Raw genomic sequence first — 19,388 nt, 5'->3', positions numbered from 1 at the left:
ATTTCAAATTGCTTCTGTCCAACATCAAACATCACGTCTAATATTTAGAACCTTCTAAATCGGTCTCTCAACAGAAAATGGAGTAAAGGAAAGTCCTTTAACACCCAAACCTTACTTTGCACAGTATAATCAGCTCATGCCATAGAGTTATTTTGAGTTCTACAACTTCATCACTTTCTGTCCTTGTCTTACAAAAACAGTGATGCAAATGTATTGCAAATGCTCTGTTGTTCCAGATATCCCACAAATCAATTATCATATTCTGTGGTTATATTTATGAATGAATTAATACTTTAATGTCGCATAGAGAACTCTGCTTGGCAACATTCATTTTTCTTTGAATTGCAAGCATATTTTGGGGATGTCAAAATAGGTCCCAAACGATAAACTGGAACCCCACTCATCCGGCACGCCGAGCTAAAGCTAAATCGAGCGCACCTAAAGGGTTACGTATGAATAAGAGCGCAAGTGATTGGCTGCCTTGTGTTCATGAGTAATCTCCGAATATGATTGGTGGCGAGTGCGGAAGCCAAATAAGAGCGTGTATATTGCCTCAGCATGTAAACAAATTTGTACAAGGCAGGTACCACCAGCACATAATTTACAGCACGTTTAACATATTGGTAAAAACATTACTAATGTTTGGTTGACAGTTGGTGATTCGTCTTACAATTTATCGGCACAAACAACTAAAATAGATATAACGTTAGCTACCAACAGTACAATGATGAGCAACTCGTCCACCTCAATGGCTCACACTCTCAGCTTCGGATCTGTCCGTCAAAGCCCCCCGCTGACTTCAAATTTTGCACTGACACATGGATTGTTGGATTCAGCTGCCGACCAGTTAATGGTTCAGAGGGATTTCCAAGCTGCTTTCGACACATGTGAGAGAGGTCTGGTGAGCCTTTTAAACGCGGAGCAAGAAGACAGCAGGTGGGTATTAGTTCTTAGAATTTGCTCTGCTTTTATGACATGGTCCTTGTTGCATTGCATTATTGGACTAAACCGTTGTCCATCTGACTTTCAGGTTTGGGGAGTTGAAGGCTGCACTCTGCATTGTGGGGATTCAAGCATTGGCTGAACTCAATCAGTGGCCTGGTGTACTGGCATGGATTCTGCAGCATTATGAGTGCCCTGAGAAAATACCTGCCAAAATAATGCTGATGTGGTGAGGAAAATGTAACATGGTTAATTTGCAGGCTCTCATTTCTTCCATTATAACAGTTTTGTACACTGCAGACACTGCACATTGTGATTTATGTTTTCAATTGGCATGTAAATGTATTCCCCAATTCACTCTACAGTCATGTTTTTCTCCATGTCCCTCTTCTTTTTTTGTAGCATACTCCTCTACACCAAAGTGGGTGAGCAAGCTATGATGCAGGAGGCAGGCCATGTTTGGCTGTGCTGCCCATCCAATGGGAGATTGGCAGGATTTGGGACTGTAGCAGAGCTTTATTTACTGCATATTCTAGTGCCTTTAGGTCATATGACAGAGGCACGGGAGTTGGTTTTTGGTGAGGTGGGAGGTATTGCATTCACAGAGGACCAGAAACAAACAGCACTGGATATCGTGGAGAATAAAGAGAACCTCAGCCAAGAACAACCTCCAAGCCCTAATCCCAACACCAGTCCTGTGGTGGTGGTTGCTGGACTTAACACACCTCAAGGTGCATCTCACTTACAATTGCATTAACCATTTGTATTGGCTTTAATGTTGCCAGACAGTGTGACTGACTGTGTGTTTGTGCTTTATAGGTGCTGTGATTCAGAAACTTGAGGCCTTGCTTAGGCTTTTGAACAGAGGACTATCAGTAGCCAGTGGTGGGTTATTCCGTCTTCAGAGATTTTTTCTGGCTGCGGTCCTTCTCTACATGCTTTTTGTCCGAATGGATCCAGGTACAAAATAAATAACGTTGTAAGCCAATTGTTCAATCATTGAAAGAAACTGTCAACATCCAAATAATGTGGTTGCTTTAGTTAATACTAGTCTAGCACTTAGCATACAGCTTTTGTCTAACTTTTGATTGCACCCAACCTACCTACAGTATTTAAACACATAAGAGACTAGATATCAGCACGAAGAGCAGAAATGTTATGATGATTCTTGGATATGGTTTCTCCACAGCTCATCCCTCATCTTTCCCCTGGATCTCACAGATGCTGCAGATGCTAAAGCAGATGTGGGATGCCATGTTTGCTCCTTACTATCGAGCCAGAGCTCAGAGCTAAGAACTGTAAAACCATACAGGCTGGTGCTGGGACATTATGGTTTAAAATTGACTGAGAACCAAGAGCTCACCATTGACCCTCACCATGTAAATACGAATTAGTGACTGAGATAAAGAGAGAAATTAGGGGGGCTTTTGTTGGCAACAACAACATTTATACCTGTGAAGGCAGAATGTGAACAGCATGGATACCTGTGAAGGCAGAATGTGATAGTAGTAGTCAGAATTAATTTCCTTGGTGTTGCAGATTCAGTTGCTCCCATATATTTGTGTGTGTGCGAGCGAGCCAGAAAGCGATTGAGTGTGTGTAGCGACACATTTTGTGTTGATATGAATTGCCCAATCCAAAACAACTGCTGTAAGCAAGCTAATTGTAATCAGATGCATGTCAGACAAATTATAACTTTTACATGACAGTGATAGATTTTTAATTGGGAAAATGATAATTCTCTCATTATGAATTACTCCAGTATCTTTCAATAGGGTCTGGCTCCAGCAGATACCTTCTCAGGACACAGATGCTGTGAGGTATACGGGCTCAGACTGGTTGAATGCTGCCAGAGAGGATGGCGCATGTATTAGATAGCTAGTGTGTACTAGGTTTACTAGCTAGCTAGTGTGTACTAGGTTTACTAGCTAGCTAGTGTGTACTAGGTTTACTAGCTAGCTAGTGTGTACTAGGTTTACTAGCTAGCTAGTGTGTACTAGGTAGCAGTGGTGTAGTGGGAGCTATACGCAGGTATACCCACTTTTTTTCAGTGGGCATTGCGTATTACTTCTTAATCCCCACTGATGCATATCCAAGTTATACGCCATACCAATTATGTAGTACAATAGCAATTATGTAGTGCAATAGCAATTATGTAGTACAATAGCAATTATGTAGTGCAATAGCGACATCATGCACACAGTAGCCTACATAATCGCAAAGCATGTGAAATATATTCACATGCGCAGCACACACACAGCTCATTTCTGCAGAATATCAGGCAGCAACCACACTCAATTGGTTTTCGCATTGGAGCAGCTCACAGAATTGAACGACATCAGTAGCTGGTATTGTAGGAAAGAGGTTTCAACTTTTATCTACCAGGAACTGAGGAAACAATGGAACCAGGTATTGAAAAAGTTTGGTCCGAATTCTTGGTTGAATCTTTGTAATGCACAGTTCAGTCATCAAGTGCTGTTTGAGTGAACATTTCTATAGGCTTCACCAAAAAAAACCTTGGTAAAGGGTTACCTGGCAGAATTAAATCATGATGATTTGTATCCATTTGGAGGGCATTTGTTTTGCAAACTCTGCCATGTAGGCCTACATTGTACAGTACAAACACATGGCTAGCCAAATGGTCACTTGCTAGGTGAGCAATTCAATTAAAAGGCAACTACACCCTACAAATATTTATATTTTTCCCAGACCAGAGAAAATGGACTCCTGATGTGTTTTAAGCATTGTTGTGGACTTAGTTGTTTTCTATTAAAAAGTGTGATTTTGGGTGAACCTGAAAAAATATAGTAAAACAGAAGAAAAAAAACCTAGCATTTTTCACACAGGGTACCCACTTCTCCAAGCACCACTGCTAGACAGGGTTTCCAGTTAGCCTGTAATAGCTGTTTTTTATTATTATTATTTTTTTGCAGATTAAGTAAAATTGCCACCTGACAATTGTCCGGGAGAAGGAAAAAAATCCCATTGCGAAATAATGCTTTTTAGCCTATTAATTGATAGAAATACCAGTTGATGGAAATACATTTGACCAGTCATGCTTATTGGCCTATGTCTTAATTTGCATATTTTGTGGAATTGAATTGGCATGTGTGTATTATATTCCTTATGTATGTTATTTATCACATGCACAGCATACAGATACACAGCCTTTTAGCGGAACATGTGTCAGAGAGCTCTTTTATAAGCCCAATCAATGAGCAACAATTCTAAATGCAGTCCTGTGGTAATAGTTTTTTGGGCCTCCCGAGTGGCGCAGTGGTTTAATGCACTGCATCGCAGTGGTTTAATGCACTGCATCGCAGTGCTTGAGGCATCACTACAGACCCGGGTTTGATCCCAGACTGTGTCACAGCCGGCCGTGACCGGGAGACCCATGAGACAGCGCACAATTGGCCCAGCGTCGTCTGGGTTAGGGGAGGGTTTGGCCGGCCGGGATTTCCTTGTCCCATCATGCTCTAGCAACTCTTTGTGGCGGGCCGGGCGCCTGCAAGCTGACTTCAGTTGTTAGCTGGACTGTGCTTCCTCAGACATATTGGTGCGGCTGGCTTCTGGGTTAAGCAAGCAGTGGGTCAAGAAGCAGTGCGGCTTGGCAGGGTCGTGTTTCGGAGGACGCATGGCTCTCGACCTTCACCTCTCCCGAGTCTGTAGGGGTGCTGCAGAAATGGGAGAAGACTGTAACTACCAATTGGATGTAATTGGCCATGATAAAAATAGCAAATATTTGTGTTTCTCAACTGGTAATTGAAGCATGCTTCCCATTTGCACAGAAGGCAGGCTTCATCAGGGTGTCACACACCACTTTGCAGTGAGCTGGAGGAAGTATGCATTTTGAAGTATGCATATTTAATTGTTTGAAACCTGAAGGTTTTACTACATACAGTATTATCAGTACATGTCTTGGGCCGGAGCTGTCCGCAACCCACCCACTTGTGAGTCAGGCCCAGCCAATCAGAATTTGTTTTTCCCCACAAAAGGGTTTTATTACAGACAGAAATATACCTCAGTTTCATCATCTGTCCAGGTGGCTGATCTCAGACGATCCCGCAGGTGAAGAAGCCGGATGTGGAGGTCCTGGGCTGGTTTGGTTACATGTGGTCTGTGGTTGTGAGGCTGGTTGGACGTAATGCCAAATTCTCTAAAATGACATTGGTTGAGAAATTAGCATTACATTCTCTGGCAACAGCTCTGTTGGACATTCCTGCATTCTCGCTCCCTCAAAACTTGAGACATCTGTTACATTGTGTTGTGTGACAAAACTGCATATTTTAGAATAGCTTTTTATTGTCCCCAGCACAAGGTGCACCTGTGTAATGACCATGCTGTTTAATCAGCTTCTTGACATACCACACCTGTCAGGTGGATGGATTATGTTAGTAAAGGAGAAATGCTCACTAACAGGGATGTAAACTAATTTGTGCACAAAATCTAAGAGAAATAAGCTTTTGTGTGTATGGAAAATTTCAGGGATCTTTTATTTCAGCTCATGGAACATGGGACCAACACTTTACATGTTGTGTTTCTATTTGTGTTCAGTATACATATCAGTCATTATCAGAATGACCTTCAGTGCATGTCTGTGGTCTGTGTGTGCCAGTGCGAGTGCGAGTGGGCCGTTGCTCGAGGAGAGAGAGCAACATTTCAGCAGCAGGTGCATAAAATAATAACAGACAGACTAATTAGAACATTAAAACATTAAACCATAACTTGTAGCAGTTATCTCGCGAGTTAACTATAGCTAACTATGCATACGTTTTGTTGTTCCTTTCCACCGGCACTGTAGAGCCTAAACAAATCTACACTATTGGAAAGCTGGGATTCCCAAATTTAAAATGAATTCCCCTCTATTAAACAGTAGCCATGTAACTGCAACAACGTAAAAAATATTCTAAGAATAGCCTGATTGGCAAATAATTTGCAGTGCATAGATCTCCCCCAAAACATGAATATTTTAGCCTTATATATAAATATGTCTAGTTAGATACCTTGCTTTTGAAGTAGCCAACCTTATCCATTTGATCTCTGATTCATTGAATGAGGGAATCATTGTATAAAGACAAAAGTATAAAACAATGTGGGAGGGGGACCCCCGCGCCACCCTTGCCGACCCCTTGCTCCACAGTTTGGGAACCACTGGTCTAATGGACAGACTTGGAAAAAGACAGCTCCTGCACTTAAGGCATAAGGCTATGGGAAGCAGCTTTCCCGAAGTAAATTGAATGAAATTGTCAAAATTATATAGCGTACTCCTGTCTATACAGAATTTTAAAAATCATTCCAAATAGGCTACTAAAACATGTTTTGGCCACAGAGGATCATTAGCTGCCCCTAGCCTTAAGAATCATTTGAAAGTGATGCAAATGGATAAAAAATTGTGCAGTCTAAGCATATTTTCATTAGAGAATGCTAAATTCAATCTGTTGAAATCGCACTGTGGATGTATTAGACTTCAGAATTGCATTTCACTGTACAGCCTATGGATTGTGGATCAATGAAATTGGTTATCGGTCTACTCAGTGCCACACAGAACTAAACTGTGAAGAGTTTACACAAATATTAGTACCATAGCTCTTATTGTGGGACTTTGACTGTAGTAAATCATCAATACACATAGTAGGATGTCTGGTTAGCTTTATGTGGCTCATTTCACAGTGGTTTCAGAGTCCCGCAATATGAGCTATCACGCTAATATTTGTGTAATCTCATTGCAGTTGTGTTCTGTGGGTGTCACTGAGTAGACTGATACCCCATTTCATTGAGCCACAATCCATAGGCTGTACAGTGAAATATAAGTATGCCCCCAAATGCAATTCTGAAGTCTAATACCAGTCAAAAGTTTGGACACACCTACTAATTGAAGGGTTTCTTTTTTAAAACTATTTTCTACATTGTAGAATAATAGTGAAGACATCAAAACTATGGAATAACAGATATGGAATCATGTAGTGTTAAACAAATATATTTTTGATGCTTCAAAGTAGCCACCCTTTGCCTTGATGACAGCTTTGCACAGTCTTGGCATTCTCTCAACCAGCTTCACCTGGAATGCTTTTACAACAGTCTTGAAGGAGTTCCCACATATGCTGAGCACTTGTTGGCTGCTTTTCCTTCACTCTGCAGTCCAACTCATCCCAAACCATCTCAATTGGGCTGAGGTCAGGTGATTGTGGAAGCCAGGTCATCTGATGTAGCACTCCATCACTCTCCTTCTTTGTCAGATAGCCCTTACACCGCCTAGAGGTGTGTTGGGTCATTGTTCTGTTGAAAAACAAATGATAGTCCCACTGTGCGCAAAACAGATGGGATGGTGTATCGCTACAGAATGCTGTGGTAGCCATGCTGGTTAAGTGTGCCAAGAATTCTAAATACATCACTGACAATGTCACCAGCAAAGCACCATCACACCTCCTCCTCCATGCTTCACGGTGGGAAACACACATGCAGAGATAATCCGTTCACCTACTCTGCGTCTCACAAAGACACGGCCGTTGGAACCAAACATCTCAAATTTGGACTCATCAGACCAAAGGACAGATTTCCACTGGTCTAATGTCCATTGCTCGTTGTTCTTGTCCCAAGCAAGTCTCTTCTTATTGGTGTCCTTAAGTAGTGGTTTCTGGGCAGCAATTTGACCATGAAGGCCTGATTCACACTGTCTCCTCTGAACAGTTTATGTTGTGTCTGTTACTTGGAACTCTATGAAGCATTTATTTGGGCTGCAATTTCTGAGGCTGGTAACTTTAATGAACTTATCCTCTGTAACAGAGGTAACTGGGCCTTCCTTTCCTGTGGTGGTCCACATGAGAGCCAGTTTCATCATAGCGCTTGATGGTTTTCGCGACTGCACTTATAGAATCTTTTAATGCGGGAAATTTCAAGAACTTTATCTGACCTTCATGTCTTAAAGTAATGATGGACTGTAATTTCTCTTTGCTTATTTGTGCTGTTCTTGACATAATATGGACTTGGTCTTTTACCAAATAGGGCTATCTTCTGTATACCACCCCTACCTTTTCACAACACAACTGATTGGCTGAAACGCATGAAGAAGGAAAGAAGTTCCACAAATTAACTTTTAACAAGGCACACCTTTTAATTGAAACACATTCCAGGTGACTACCTCGTGAAGGCGATTGAGAGAATGCCAAGAGTGTGCAAAGCTGTCATCAAAGCAAAGGGTGACTACTTTGAAGAATCTCAAATATAAAATATATTTTGATTTGTTTAGCAATTTTTTGGTAAACTACATGCTTCCATGTGTGTTATTTCATAGTTTTTAACCCTTGAATTAGTGGGTGTGTCCAAACTTTTGACTGGTACTATATGTCATAACACACAATAGGCTGACTGCGGAGGCCATTTCCCACAGTCAAAGTCCCACAATAACAGCTACAACACTAATATTTGTGGAAATTCTTTACATCTGTGTTCTGTGGGTAACACTGAGTAGACTGATACCCCATTTAATTGAACCATAATCCATAGGTAAGGCTGTACACAGTGAAATATAAGTATGCCACAAATTATTTGGGAGTTTAATACATCCACAGTGCTGTTTCAACTTATTTTTTTGCCAGGTAGCTAATTATTGTCTTTTATTGAATTTATATAACAACATTCCCAACTTGTTTAGCATTATCTAGTCCAAATATGGCATGATTCCACAATTTGCAACCAGTTGCATCACTTTCTATTAGGAACCTTTATTTTGAAGGCGACCCACAAATTCCACTAATGTGGCTAATCCTTATTGTGGCTAGCTTCACATAGGTAGAAGTGGTTTATTGCAGGTACCTGTTTTGAATGCAGAGGAAAGTTCTACTTCAGCGTTGTCAATGTTTGCTGTCAATATGTACAGTCATGCATTTGAACCGATTTGAACAGTCAAGGCAGAAGATCTACGGTGACGGACATGGATACAACAGCTCTGGTCTATAAGATCCTCTGTGCCCATAATGGGTATTTTGAGCTGGAAGAAATGCGTGCCAACTTTAGCACGCCAGAAGATGACCTGGAGAGTGTTTTAGGGAATCAGGATATGTTTACCAGTGCTGTCTTTGAGGGAAACAAACTGATATTTGCCAAGACGAAGATGAGATTATGCAGAGACAAGGAATGTAATGGCTGCAGCAATTTACATCTGTGTATATTCTACCTTTATGGAACGTGTCGATTCAATGAAGGGTAAACCTTGTTATTACTTTGGTCAATAGGCCTTGTCAGACTCCCTAATATGCCGTTTTTTAATCATATTTCTGGGATGTCACCTATTAATTGCCTTGTTTTGAAATGTTCTATTTAAAAAATGGTCTTGTATTATGCAACATGTAGGCTAACTTAAATGACACGTTGTGAACAGTTGGTTGTAGTGGCAGTAGTCCGGTTAATATTGTTTGTAGATTGTTTTTCTCTATATATAATGTGGTTCTAAATATTAAGATTTAGAGGTTGCAGTATGTCTTTTGGAAACTGTAAAACGTTATTGCAATGTCATTAAGACAAACAAAATGGTGTCATTTTACTCTAGCTAAAACACGGCCATAAAAGCTGGGGCGTGTTATAAAGCAACACAGCTGTTCAATAGCCATTTTCATTTGATATTATATGCTTTCGCCAACATTTTCCCGTTAGTATTATCAATCTCAAAATGCTGTTTAAAAAAAGAAGGGCAGTAGGCCTATTAGGAAACTATTGCTTTATTTTGATAAGGACTCCATGAAAGTGCTAGCCACTGCCCTCATTCAATGCCATTTTGACTACGCTAGTACTTCCTGGTTTCGGGGTTTATCGACATTTATGAAGGGGATGCTACCAGATAGCCCAGAATAAACGGATCAGGGTAGTATTAAAGGTGAGTCCACGTACTCACATAGGCAGGAGCTGCTTTCAGGAATTTAACTGGAGAATAGGGTGTCCCAGATTAGACTAGGTTTGGTTTACAGGAGTATTTATGGTCGTGTTGGGATGCACACAATCACAGCACCAGGTGAGGTGTTCCTGATGTGTGCTTATACAGGTTCAGGAGTAATGCAGGGGAAGGTATTTTCTTGTTCTGGGCAGCTTTAAACATTTAAGTAATAATATGTTTGTCTTCTGTGCCCATATGATGTAACTGCAATGAAGAGAGAGATGTTCTTCTCTGTTATTGTTTTATTATTTCACTGCCATACTGTGTTTAACTGTGTTCGATCTTGTCTAGCCATCTTGTCTCAAGGACCACAATGGAAATAAGTCCCAGACTTTGTGTGTTATCCTCTGATTTTGCTCATGTGCATGTATGGCTTTTTCAAGTTTTATGTGTGCTTGTTTTTTAAAATGGTCCAATTAATAAACTAAACAAAACTTTGATTTTCAGACAACGGTGCCACTTCTGTCATGAGCTGACGTCAGAATACAACATCAGAGTCCTGAGAGAGCATCACCTGGAGAAATTGGACAAGAGGGAGCTGTGTATATTACTACTGCAGAATGACAACACCCTCTTACCCCCAGTAAGCTCGTATTTTCAGGCTCCTTGCAACTTAGTGGAAGCAATTTAAAAGCACACACACAAACATACTTTCAGAAGATAAATTATGTTATATTCTTACTTGGAATTAAAAAAAATAAACATTTGTAAGTAAAATGGGTTCATACGAGAATGTACTAATGCATCTTAAATGCATGACAAAACATATTTTTGAGCTGGACATGGGACGGGTTGGTAACCAACTGGCAGTGTTTTCTTTACTTCATTCTCTTGAGTCTTGTTCATATTTACATCATAATATAATTACCTAATACTGTATATCCTCTAAATTGAGCATGTAGATATCCAGAGTAAAGAAATGTGATTTCCATTTAATACATTTGATGTGCACCTACTAGGAGTGGTCTGTGTTTGTCTCCAGGTTTGCTTCACATACAACAAAGGTAGTGGAGAGTACGGATACTGTCCTGACAAGGAGAAATGCAGAAGACTCCACGTCTGTCAGCGCTACATTACAGGAACCTGTGCTGCAGATGTGGACTGTGACAGGTCTCACGACTTCTACGAGCCCCACCCGCTCAACACCCTACAGCAGAGGGGAGTACCTAATGAACTGGTGGCATCCATGTTGTACACCTACCGCAACAACCAGGCCATTCAGTATGAGGAAGGCTCTAGACCTGTGTGTCATCCTCCTCCACCACCACCACCCCCACCCCCACAAACATATCTCCCGGCCCCCAATGTTGTCCAAAGAGAGACCCACTACATCCACTTGCAGCCAATCATAGTACACTCACAAGTGACCCCTTCAATGCTCTGCAATTTCAAGTTAAAATCACGTCCCTTTGTCCAGACCAAATCCAAGAGCCATACTAAGCCATCATCAGCTTCACACCAATCAAAACCCTCTAAACCACCTACACCAGCTCCACACCAATCAAAATCCACGAAACCACCTTCACCAGCTCCACACCAATCAAAATCCTCTAAAGGCCCTCCACCAACTCCACAGCAATCAAAATCCTCTAAAGCGCCTCCACCAACTCCACAGCAATCAAAATCCTCTAAAGCGCCTCCACCAACTCCACAACAATCAAAATCCTCTAAACCGCCTCCACCAACTCCACAGCAATCAAAATCCTCTAAACCGCCTCCACCAACTCCACAGCAATCAAAATCCTCTAAACCGCCTCCACCAACTCCACAGCAATCAAAATCCTCTAAACCGTCTCCACCAACTCCACAGCAATCAAAATCCTCTAAACCGCATCCACCAGCTCCACACAAATCAAAATCCTCTCAACCAGCTCCACATCAACCAAAAACAACCAAAGCTCCTCCATCAGCCAGGCGAAGATGAATTTTTGTCAACCCCGATGTAATTTAAAAAAAATAATAATCCACATTTCCTGTTGCTTCAGGATTGTTTTCCTGCTGTGAAGAAACTGGTCAAATTAAGATCCTACATCAGTATCATACTGACAAGATATACAGTACGTACATGGGTCAGGATTTGAACCCTTGGGGGTAGGAGAAAACTGAGACTGTTTGACAGGAGCATTATCTCTCTGCACCACCCCTAAGCCTTGCTTGTTAGAATTTTATGATATCTTGATAGTTACATGTGTTTCCAGAATACATCAGAAGAGAGCAGCCTTGGCTGGATTTTAATTCACAACATTTGCGCTTCTAATATGTATTTGATCAACTTTCTAATATAGAAATGAAGAAAGTGTTTATTGTGCAAAATCCTTATGTTTTGAGACTGACATACTTCATATCTCAAGGCTATAGCCTGACAGAATTTCAAAAGAAACAAAGAGAAAAGTATTATTTCTCTACTGTGCAGTGACCATTCCTCTCTGCCACCATAGCACTTGAAATGGAGGTCATACATTTGGACACCACAGAAACACTTTTTATATACAGTACAAATAGTATATGAAGTCAAATGCATATCACCTGATCAGGGGTTGCTGGGCACAAAGGATCACCTGACGAAGAGGATTAACGTGCGAGTCCTACTGTACAGACGTAGGATCTTAATTTGAGCCAGTTTTCTACAGCAGGAAAATAATCCTGCAGCAATAGGAAATGTGGATTATAATTATGGACATTTTTGTAGGGCTTGATACATTTTTCGTTTGTGCGAATCAAGTTTGAATTTTCAAATTGGAAATTAAAAAGTTTAGAAGCATTTTATTAACTCATACTCTAAGTTTGGGGCGGCAGGGTAGCCTAGTGGTTGGAGCGTTGGACTAGAAACCAACCGAGCTGACAAGGTGCAAATCTGTCGTTCTGCCCCTGAACATGCAGTTAACCCGCTGTTCCTAGGCCTTCACCAGAAATAAGAATTAGTCATTAACTGACTTGCCTAGTTAAATAAAGGATTTTAAAAAGTTTGCATTTCTTGCCAACGTGGTCTCAGAGCATTTCATATTATTCTGTACGTTATGAGGTTTCTGTGTTATGCACTATAGACCATTACCATATATATGATTGAATATTATCTGCTGTTGGCTTGTGTGGATGTATGTATGTGTTATGCAACATAACTGACTTGAAACATTGTTAAAAGTGTCAGGGCCATGGGACTTTCTCATGATGGAAAAATACAGAAGACAGGGCACATTCAGAGCGTGGGGTTGCAGAAAAAGCGGTATTTTGTTAGATAACAGGAGCCAGGTGCGAGATAACGGTATGGAGCATGAGCGCATGGATGTTCTTCACAGCAACAGTTACATCTATCAACAGAAGCGCCAAGAGGCGGGGACCCGCCTGAGCGCCTGCAATAGGCTGAGCAAGTTTAAACCACGCCCAGACTCTACTGTGAAGGGCCAACAGACGGGTTGGAACTGTCTATCACAGTATAAAGAATTCTCTGTTTTTGCCCTGCAGGTGGGACAGAGAGTCCGTATATACGAAAATTGCATTAACCACTTATTGCTTAGCTAATAAAAAATACATAGTATACAATCGGTGACTCATTGTCATATTTATCCTGATACCAGATTCGAATTGACGCAAATCTAACAACGTAAATCTGAGACACTCCATTTAGTATATGTTACGTTTCGTATGGTATGTATTCATTTGTGGATGTTCATCATCCATTTCGTGTGATATGTTACGAATGACAATTCATATGATATGTTACGAACTGCAATTCGTACAATACGTTACAAATTGTAATGCATACAATATGTTATGAAATGCAATTCATACAATACGTTACACATTTTCCAAATATAATATATGTTACAAATTTGCAAACATATATGTTACGAATTCCAATTTGTTGTGGCTAAGGTTAGCTAGGTTGCTAGCGCTAACTTTAGCTAGGTTGCTAGCGCTAACGTTAGTTAGGCTAATGGTTAGGTTAAAGGGTTAGGGGAAAGGTTAGCTAACATGCTATGTAGTTACAAAGTAGCTAAACATTAGTATGTAGCTGCTAAAATTGTCTGTGATGAGATTCAAACACACAACTTTTGGGTTGCTAGACATTTGTGTTATTCATGCAGACCAACCACCCTCCTTTCGATTTTGCCTTAATGTAACTTCTATCTTATGTTACATTTGGTATGGTTACATATCATACTATGTTACTTCTAGTCTATTAGACCCATTCTCAGCAACAAAAGAGTGATCAAATGAAGATGTCCTAAAATGGTAAATGTGACGTAGGGCACACACACGTGCTCCAACACATACCTTTATTGGTAAACAAACAGTCAACTTCATTAATATTGCCACTGTATTCAACCTTAACAGCAACGATTCCAAATGCGTAATGGCCAACAAACAATCCACGGCAAACAACGGCAGAATAAAAAAAATTGGGTTTGGCTGGCAGGGCCAGGCTTTTGCCGAGATACACGTCCAGGCTTTGGAGTATGATTTGTCTGAGCTTTAATAGTGGAGTTACCATCACTGTTCTGTATGAGGCACTGGGGGTAAACCTGATACTTTTCAAAAACTACGAACACATTGGGGTCTTGGATGTTGTCCACACAGCTGTCATAGAAGTTTCTTTAGGAGGTGGTTTCACATAGCTGAAGTTTCCCTCAGTGTAGTCTCCCACCAGCACATGACAAACAAACATGGACCTTGCTCCTGACTGTCTGGTGTAGCCGTGGGAGAACTTAGCATCCCTTACAGTAACTTGTTTTTAGCCCCAATATGATCTATGATGTTCACAGACATAGGCAAGCACATTTTCTGTGCCAATTCAATAGTTATTCATCTGAATTCATGGAAATATTGCATATACACTGTAGTGGCATCCCACCTTTTCCGTAGGCAGTTCTATTTGCTCCACATAGTCTCCAGTCAATGTTGTCTCTGCAAATACTGTCAACATCTTGAGTCAATCACCCCAAAAAACTTTCTCATTGATGCTTCTTCCTGAGGATTTGATAATCTGAGCATGAATGGACCTTTTTCAGTGTGGAATCATTTACAATTAGTAAGACTAACAAAGGTGCCATTCAAATGGTAAATTCCATTAGAAGCTGTTCAATAAATGAATATTGATATAACTATCTCTTTAAGAAATCTACAGTGTATCAATTCTTTTGGCCAGAGTTTAGCACTCTCCCAACAGTGGGTTTGTGAACCCCCACTGTCATTTTCTCAAATGTTCTTGTGTACAGCTTTGTATTGCTTTGACCTTGAACACGTTACTCTCTGATGAAAACATATTTATGACAGCAAGGCCATTCTGGCACTCTTACATACTCTTATTAGATGTGCTTGCTGATTTTTTTTATTTTTATTTGCCTTCCCCTGCCATCTGTAGTGCCAAAACCGTAAAAGCTACCAACACCAAAACAACTTTAAAATGTGCATGCTGACTGTCTTAATTTTGCTTGAAAACAACTTTTGGATACTACTTATACTTTCCACACTACAACCATATTTGCAAGAATTCCAATTTTTCAATGGCCATTGGATTGAATGAGGAAAATTGTGGTCACTACTAGTTTTCAACCGTTTAAAATAGAAATACCATTCAAACTTTAAAACGTGCAGACCAGGCTTGAATAGTGTGCTTGTGTACAGCTTTTTGATACCGTTTATACTTTAACTATAACCATTTAAAGTTTGCATAAACACTCCAAAGGCTTAAATGTGAAGTATTTGGATTAGCCACTGCTCTTGAATCCTTAAAGATGCAAACACCAAACCAACTTTGACATGTACAGACTGACTCAACTTAGATTGTTGATGCTTTTTGTACTTTTTGAAATATAACCATATCAATTAGCATAAAACCTCCGTAGACTTCAATGGTCAAATTTGGAATTGCCAATGTTCTTGAACCATTTAAAAATGAACCAATGTTAAAATGTGCAGCTTGTCAATAGATCAGGTTGATTATATTTAGACTTTATAAACTGTAAAACTTTTTTTATCACCAATCATTTTATTTTATTTTGGTAAGATTAAATTTTTTATTTTGGTCTTGACATAGGCTGCAGTCCAAACATGTAATTTTTACCCCCTCAGCTCTCGCGCTAGCCACTTTCCCTCAGGAGAATCGCCATCAAAACCGGATGCAGTGCAGTTTGATTGCCATCTTAAGTGGAGGTCTAATTCACAAACATTGCCCCCTCTACCCTCGATTTAGCTAGAGGGAGCAAGTGAAGAACTTTGATCACTTGTGGGGTTAATATGACCCACAATTCAGTGAAAACTGTAGTCACGTGTCAAAGTCCGGTGACCGTGAAGGGTCCAACTTAATCAACATGGCTGAATTTTTGCCATTTGTGAGCTTGACAATAGCTTACTAAAAATATATACTGTATATAGATTAAATTGATTTTAGCATTGGCAAATAGGAATGATGCTCAAATTGGCTTAGTCTCATTGTGAGGAGCCTATAAAAAGTAGCTAGCTTCATATACATATAAATTAATTAATAAATTACATAACTATAAAACTAGCTAGCCAGCTATGGGTAACTGTATACCCTGATGAAGACAGCATGTCTGTCGAAATGTTGGATATTAGGTTTTTAAATGATTGCATTTGAGCTAGAGTGTGTGGCTCTCCTTTTAATGTTTTAACTGTAGCTAGCTACCTGACAGGAGTGACGGGGAGCTACATTAGCTTGCTAGGGGCATTAATAGCTTTAGGTTGGTTGTTTTTATGCTCAACTTCTCTCCCTACTTTGATACTATTTTATACTTTTCAACAATAAGCATTTCAAATTTGCATTAAAACTCCATAGATTAGAGTAGTACACTTTTAATTTCAGATGAGCGGGGCCTCCTGAGTCGCGCAATGGTCACTACAGATCCGGGTTTGATCCCAGGCTGTGTCGCAGCTGGACGCGACCAGGAGACCCATGAGGCGGCGCACATTTGGCCCTGCGTCGTCTGGATTAGGGGAGGGTGTCACGCCCTGGTCGAAGTATAAATGAAAATAAACATAGTGAAGTCTATGGCTGTCTGAAGTGGTTCTCAATCAGAGGCAGGTGTTTATCGTTGTCTCTGATTGGGAACCATATTTAGGCAGCCATATTCTTTGGGTGTTTCGTGGGTGATTGTCCTTAGTGTCCTCTGTGTTAGTTTGCACCAGTTTAGGCTGTTTCGGTTTTCACATTACGTTTATTGTTTTTGTATTGATTCGTGTTTACGTTGTTTTATTAAACATGAATCTCAATAGCCACGCCGCATTTTGGTCCGACTCTCCTTCTACCAAAGAAAGCCATTACAGAGGGTTTGGCTGGCTGGGAAGTCCTTGTCCCATCACGCTCTAGCGACTCCTTGTGGTGACAGGGCTCATGTATGCTGACTTCATCGCCAGCTGTAATGTGTTTCCTCCGACACATTTGTGCAGCTGGCTTCTGGGTTAAACGAGCACGTGTCAAGAAGCAGTGATGCTTAGCTGGGTCGTGTTTCGGAGGACACATGGCTCTCGGCCATGGCCTCTCCCGAGTCTGTACGGGAGTTGCAGCGATGGGACAAGACTGTAACTACCAACTGGGGAGAAAAAGAGAAAAATTAGAGAGAATTTCAGATGAGCAGACTGACTCAACATAGATTGCTTCAATAAAGCGTTACAGTACTATTTAGTGCTAATACTACAACTATTGCAGTAAACCTCTACTACTACCACCACCACTAGTGTTGCAGACGCTACTGATACTACCATTACTACTAGCCCACTATAACCCACTATAATAACTCCACACCTACAAATCACCCCAAAATAGATCACTATAACTAACCCATAGCCTATTGTCATGAATGAACCTGGTCATTGTGACCTGATAACTCCTCCAGCCCCAACCGGACTGTTAATACTGAAACAAAGAAGCAGAAAAAATACTGAAACAAAGAAGCAGAAAAAGAGGAACCAACAGCAAGCTGCTGAAGAGGCAGGGAGGAAGTGGCGGGTGCGGGTAGACTACAGATGTTCCACTGCCGGAGGGCGGAAGTTGATCTTACATAGCGTCACACTCGTCGAACTCAAACCCTGAGTTAGAGCCACAGGTTGGCGGCACCTTAATTGGGGAGATTGGGCTGGTGGCAATGGCTGGAGCGGAATTGGTGGAATGTTATAAAATACATCAAACTCATGGTTTCCATGTGTTTGATGCCATTCCATTAGCTCGGTTCTGTCGATTATTATGAGCCGCTCAGCAGCCTCCTGTGGTTAGAGCTGGTGGAGCTGCCGAATGGCACGTGGGCGTTGAATTAGATGTCACCGTGGATCATCGTCATATGTGAAGAAGACAATGTGTTACCTAACTCTGTTTAGACATCACGTGTAAAGGAGACAACGTCTTGTATGCCTGTAATTAAGAAAGGCATGGGCAAAATGTATAAATAGCAAAGTAAGAGATAGGGAAAGGGCAGATGCTGGGGCAGACAGAGCAGGAGCAGATTGATTTGTCAGAAGCTTGAAGATTTTGGTTAAGCCCTTTCCTGCAGTCGAATTACCTAGTGGCTTAATGGGTCGAATGTTAATATTTTTCATAATTAATAAACATTTTTAAATACCTGACGAAAATCCGGTGTTTCTATGTCTATGTTTCTACAGTGTTGTTTCAGTCTTCTGGGCTCTGCCCCACCTGCCCTAAATGACAGGTCACCTCTGGGAAAGAGTAAGCTAACATCTGTGGGCAAGCAGGGATAGACCAAGATGGGTGACCCGGTTGTTTTGAGTGGAGCTTAGCGCTCTCTTTTTGAAAACAACTAGTTGTTGGAAGACCCCTCACCGGGAAATACATTTATACCACGGGATAATCCAGGCCTACAACAATTAGTAAGAGTTGACCCACCCTTTGTGGTTAGTTGAAGATCCACAGGCAATAATTGCCCACGTGGGAATGAACCTTAGTAGGGATGTTTTGGAGACAGCCCACAGCACTATGAAAACGTTATTACTACCATTACTACTATCTTATAAATGTTTTATTTAACCTTTATTTAACTGCTACTACCATTACTACTGCCGTCACTACCACTACTATTTCACCACCATAAATACTTTAAGACATTTACTAGAGGAAATGTAATTGTCTAGTTATTATTTGCCTTCTTCCAACTGCTCTTGTGCTTAAACTGCTTTGGCTATCAACACTAAACCAATTTAAGAATGTGCAGACAGACCGGTGTTCAGGTTGCTATTTAGACTTTTTTGTATTAAAACCATATTTGCATAAAAACCAGTGCACGTCAATGGCCATAGACTTGAATTGAGAAAAATGAATAAACCCGCACACTGCTCTTGCCAGTATCACCGCTCTTTTTTAAAGCTTTACATATCGGCCTCAAGGCCTTCGTCAGAGCTTTTGTGAGTGTTTACAACTTGCACCCCTATGTAGACACTGCTCCGCCCACATCTATCCAATGCGCTGCATGGGTTTGAAGTCTAGCGAAAACAAGCAAGTGTTACCAAATATAACAATGTGCACCTCACAAGTATTCCGATAAAGTGTGCACAT

At 40.8% G+C, this 19,388-nt stretch overlaps 2 protein-coding genes across 3 annotated transcripts; both read left to right on the top strand.

The window, feature by feature from the left end:
- The first annotated feature begins 506 nt into the window (after nucleotides 1–506).
- Nucleotides 507–4,122, top strand: pex26 (peroxisomal biogenesis factor 26). 2 transcript variants are annotated; one of them, XR_005038554.1, is made up of 6 exons: nucleotides 507–936; nucleotides 1,031–1,171; nucleotides 1,345–1,673; nucleotides 1,762–1,902; nucleotides 2,132–2,834; nucleotides 2,943–4,122. XR_005038554.1 is itself a non-coding variant. In XM_021577059.2 (5 exons), the coding sequence occupies exons 1-5, from the start codon at nucleotides 725–727 to the stop codon at nucleotides 2,233–2,235; spliced, it is 927 nt and encodes a 308-aa protein (XP_021432734.1). In that variant the 5' UTR covers nucleotides 507–724; the 3' UTR covers nucleotides 2,236–4,122. The 2 variants fall into 2 exon arrangements, 1 of the variants encoding a protein (XP_021432734.1); XM_021577059.2 differs by having other exon boundaries at nucleotides 2,132–4,122.
- Nucleotides 4,123–8,702: 4,580 nt separating this feature from the next.
- On the top strand, nucleotides 8,703–13,408 carry LOC110499972 (protein mono-ADP-ribosyltransferase PARP12). Its single transcript, XM_021577054.2, has 3 exons — nucleotides 8,703–9,144; nucleotides 10,316–10,451; nucleotides 10,851–13,408. Exons 1-3 carry the CDS (start codon nucleotides 8,873–8,875, stop codon nucleotides 11,790–11,792), a joined length of 1,350 nt encoding a protein of 449 aa, XP_021432729.2. The 5' UTR covers nucleotides 8,703–8,872; the 3' UTR covers nucleotides 11,793–13,408.
- Nucleotides 13,409–19,388: the final 5,980 nt, after the last annotated feature.

The sequence above is a fragment of the Oncorhynchus mykiss genome, chromosome 21, assembly GCF_013265735.2.
Source record: "Oncorhynchus mykiss isolate Arlee chromosome 21, USDA_OmykA_1.1, whole genome shotgun sequence".
NCBI classification, from domain to species: Eukaryota; Metazoa; Chordata; class Actinopteri; order Salmoniformes; family Salmonidae; genus Oncorhynchus; species Oncorhynchus mykiss.
This window is presented reverse-complemented; position numbering and strand designations above follow the sequence as displayed.

Coding starts and splice junctions, on each gene's coding strand:
- LOC110499972 (XM_021577054.2), top strand. CDS start 8,873: ATGGATACAACAGCTCTGGTCTATAAGATCCTCTGTGCCCATAATGGG. Junction 9,145..10,315: donor ACGTGTCGATTCAATGAAGG/GTAAACCTTGTT, acceptor TTTGATTTTCAG/ACAACGGTGCCACTTCTGTC. Junction 10,452..10,850: donor ACAACACCCTCTTACCCCCA/GTAAGCTCGTAT, acceptor GTTTGTCTCCAG/GTTTGCTTCACATACAACAA.
- pex26 (XM_021577059.2), top strand. CDS start 725: ATGATGAGCAACTCGTCCACCTCAATGGCTCACACTCTCAGCTTCGGA. Junction 1,172..1,344: donor GCCAAAATAATGCTGATGTG/GTGAGGAAAATG, acceptor CTTTTTTTGTAG/CATACTCCTCTACACCAAAG. Junction 1,674..1,761: donor TGGACTTAACACACCTCAAG/GTGCATCTCACT, acceptor TGTGCTTTATAG/GTGCTGTGATTCAGAAACTT.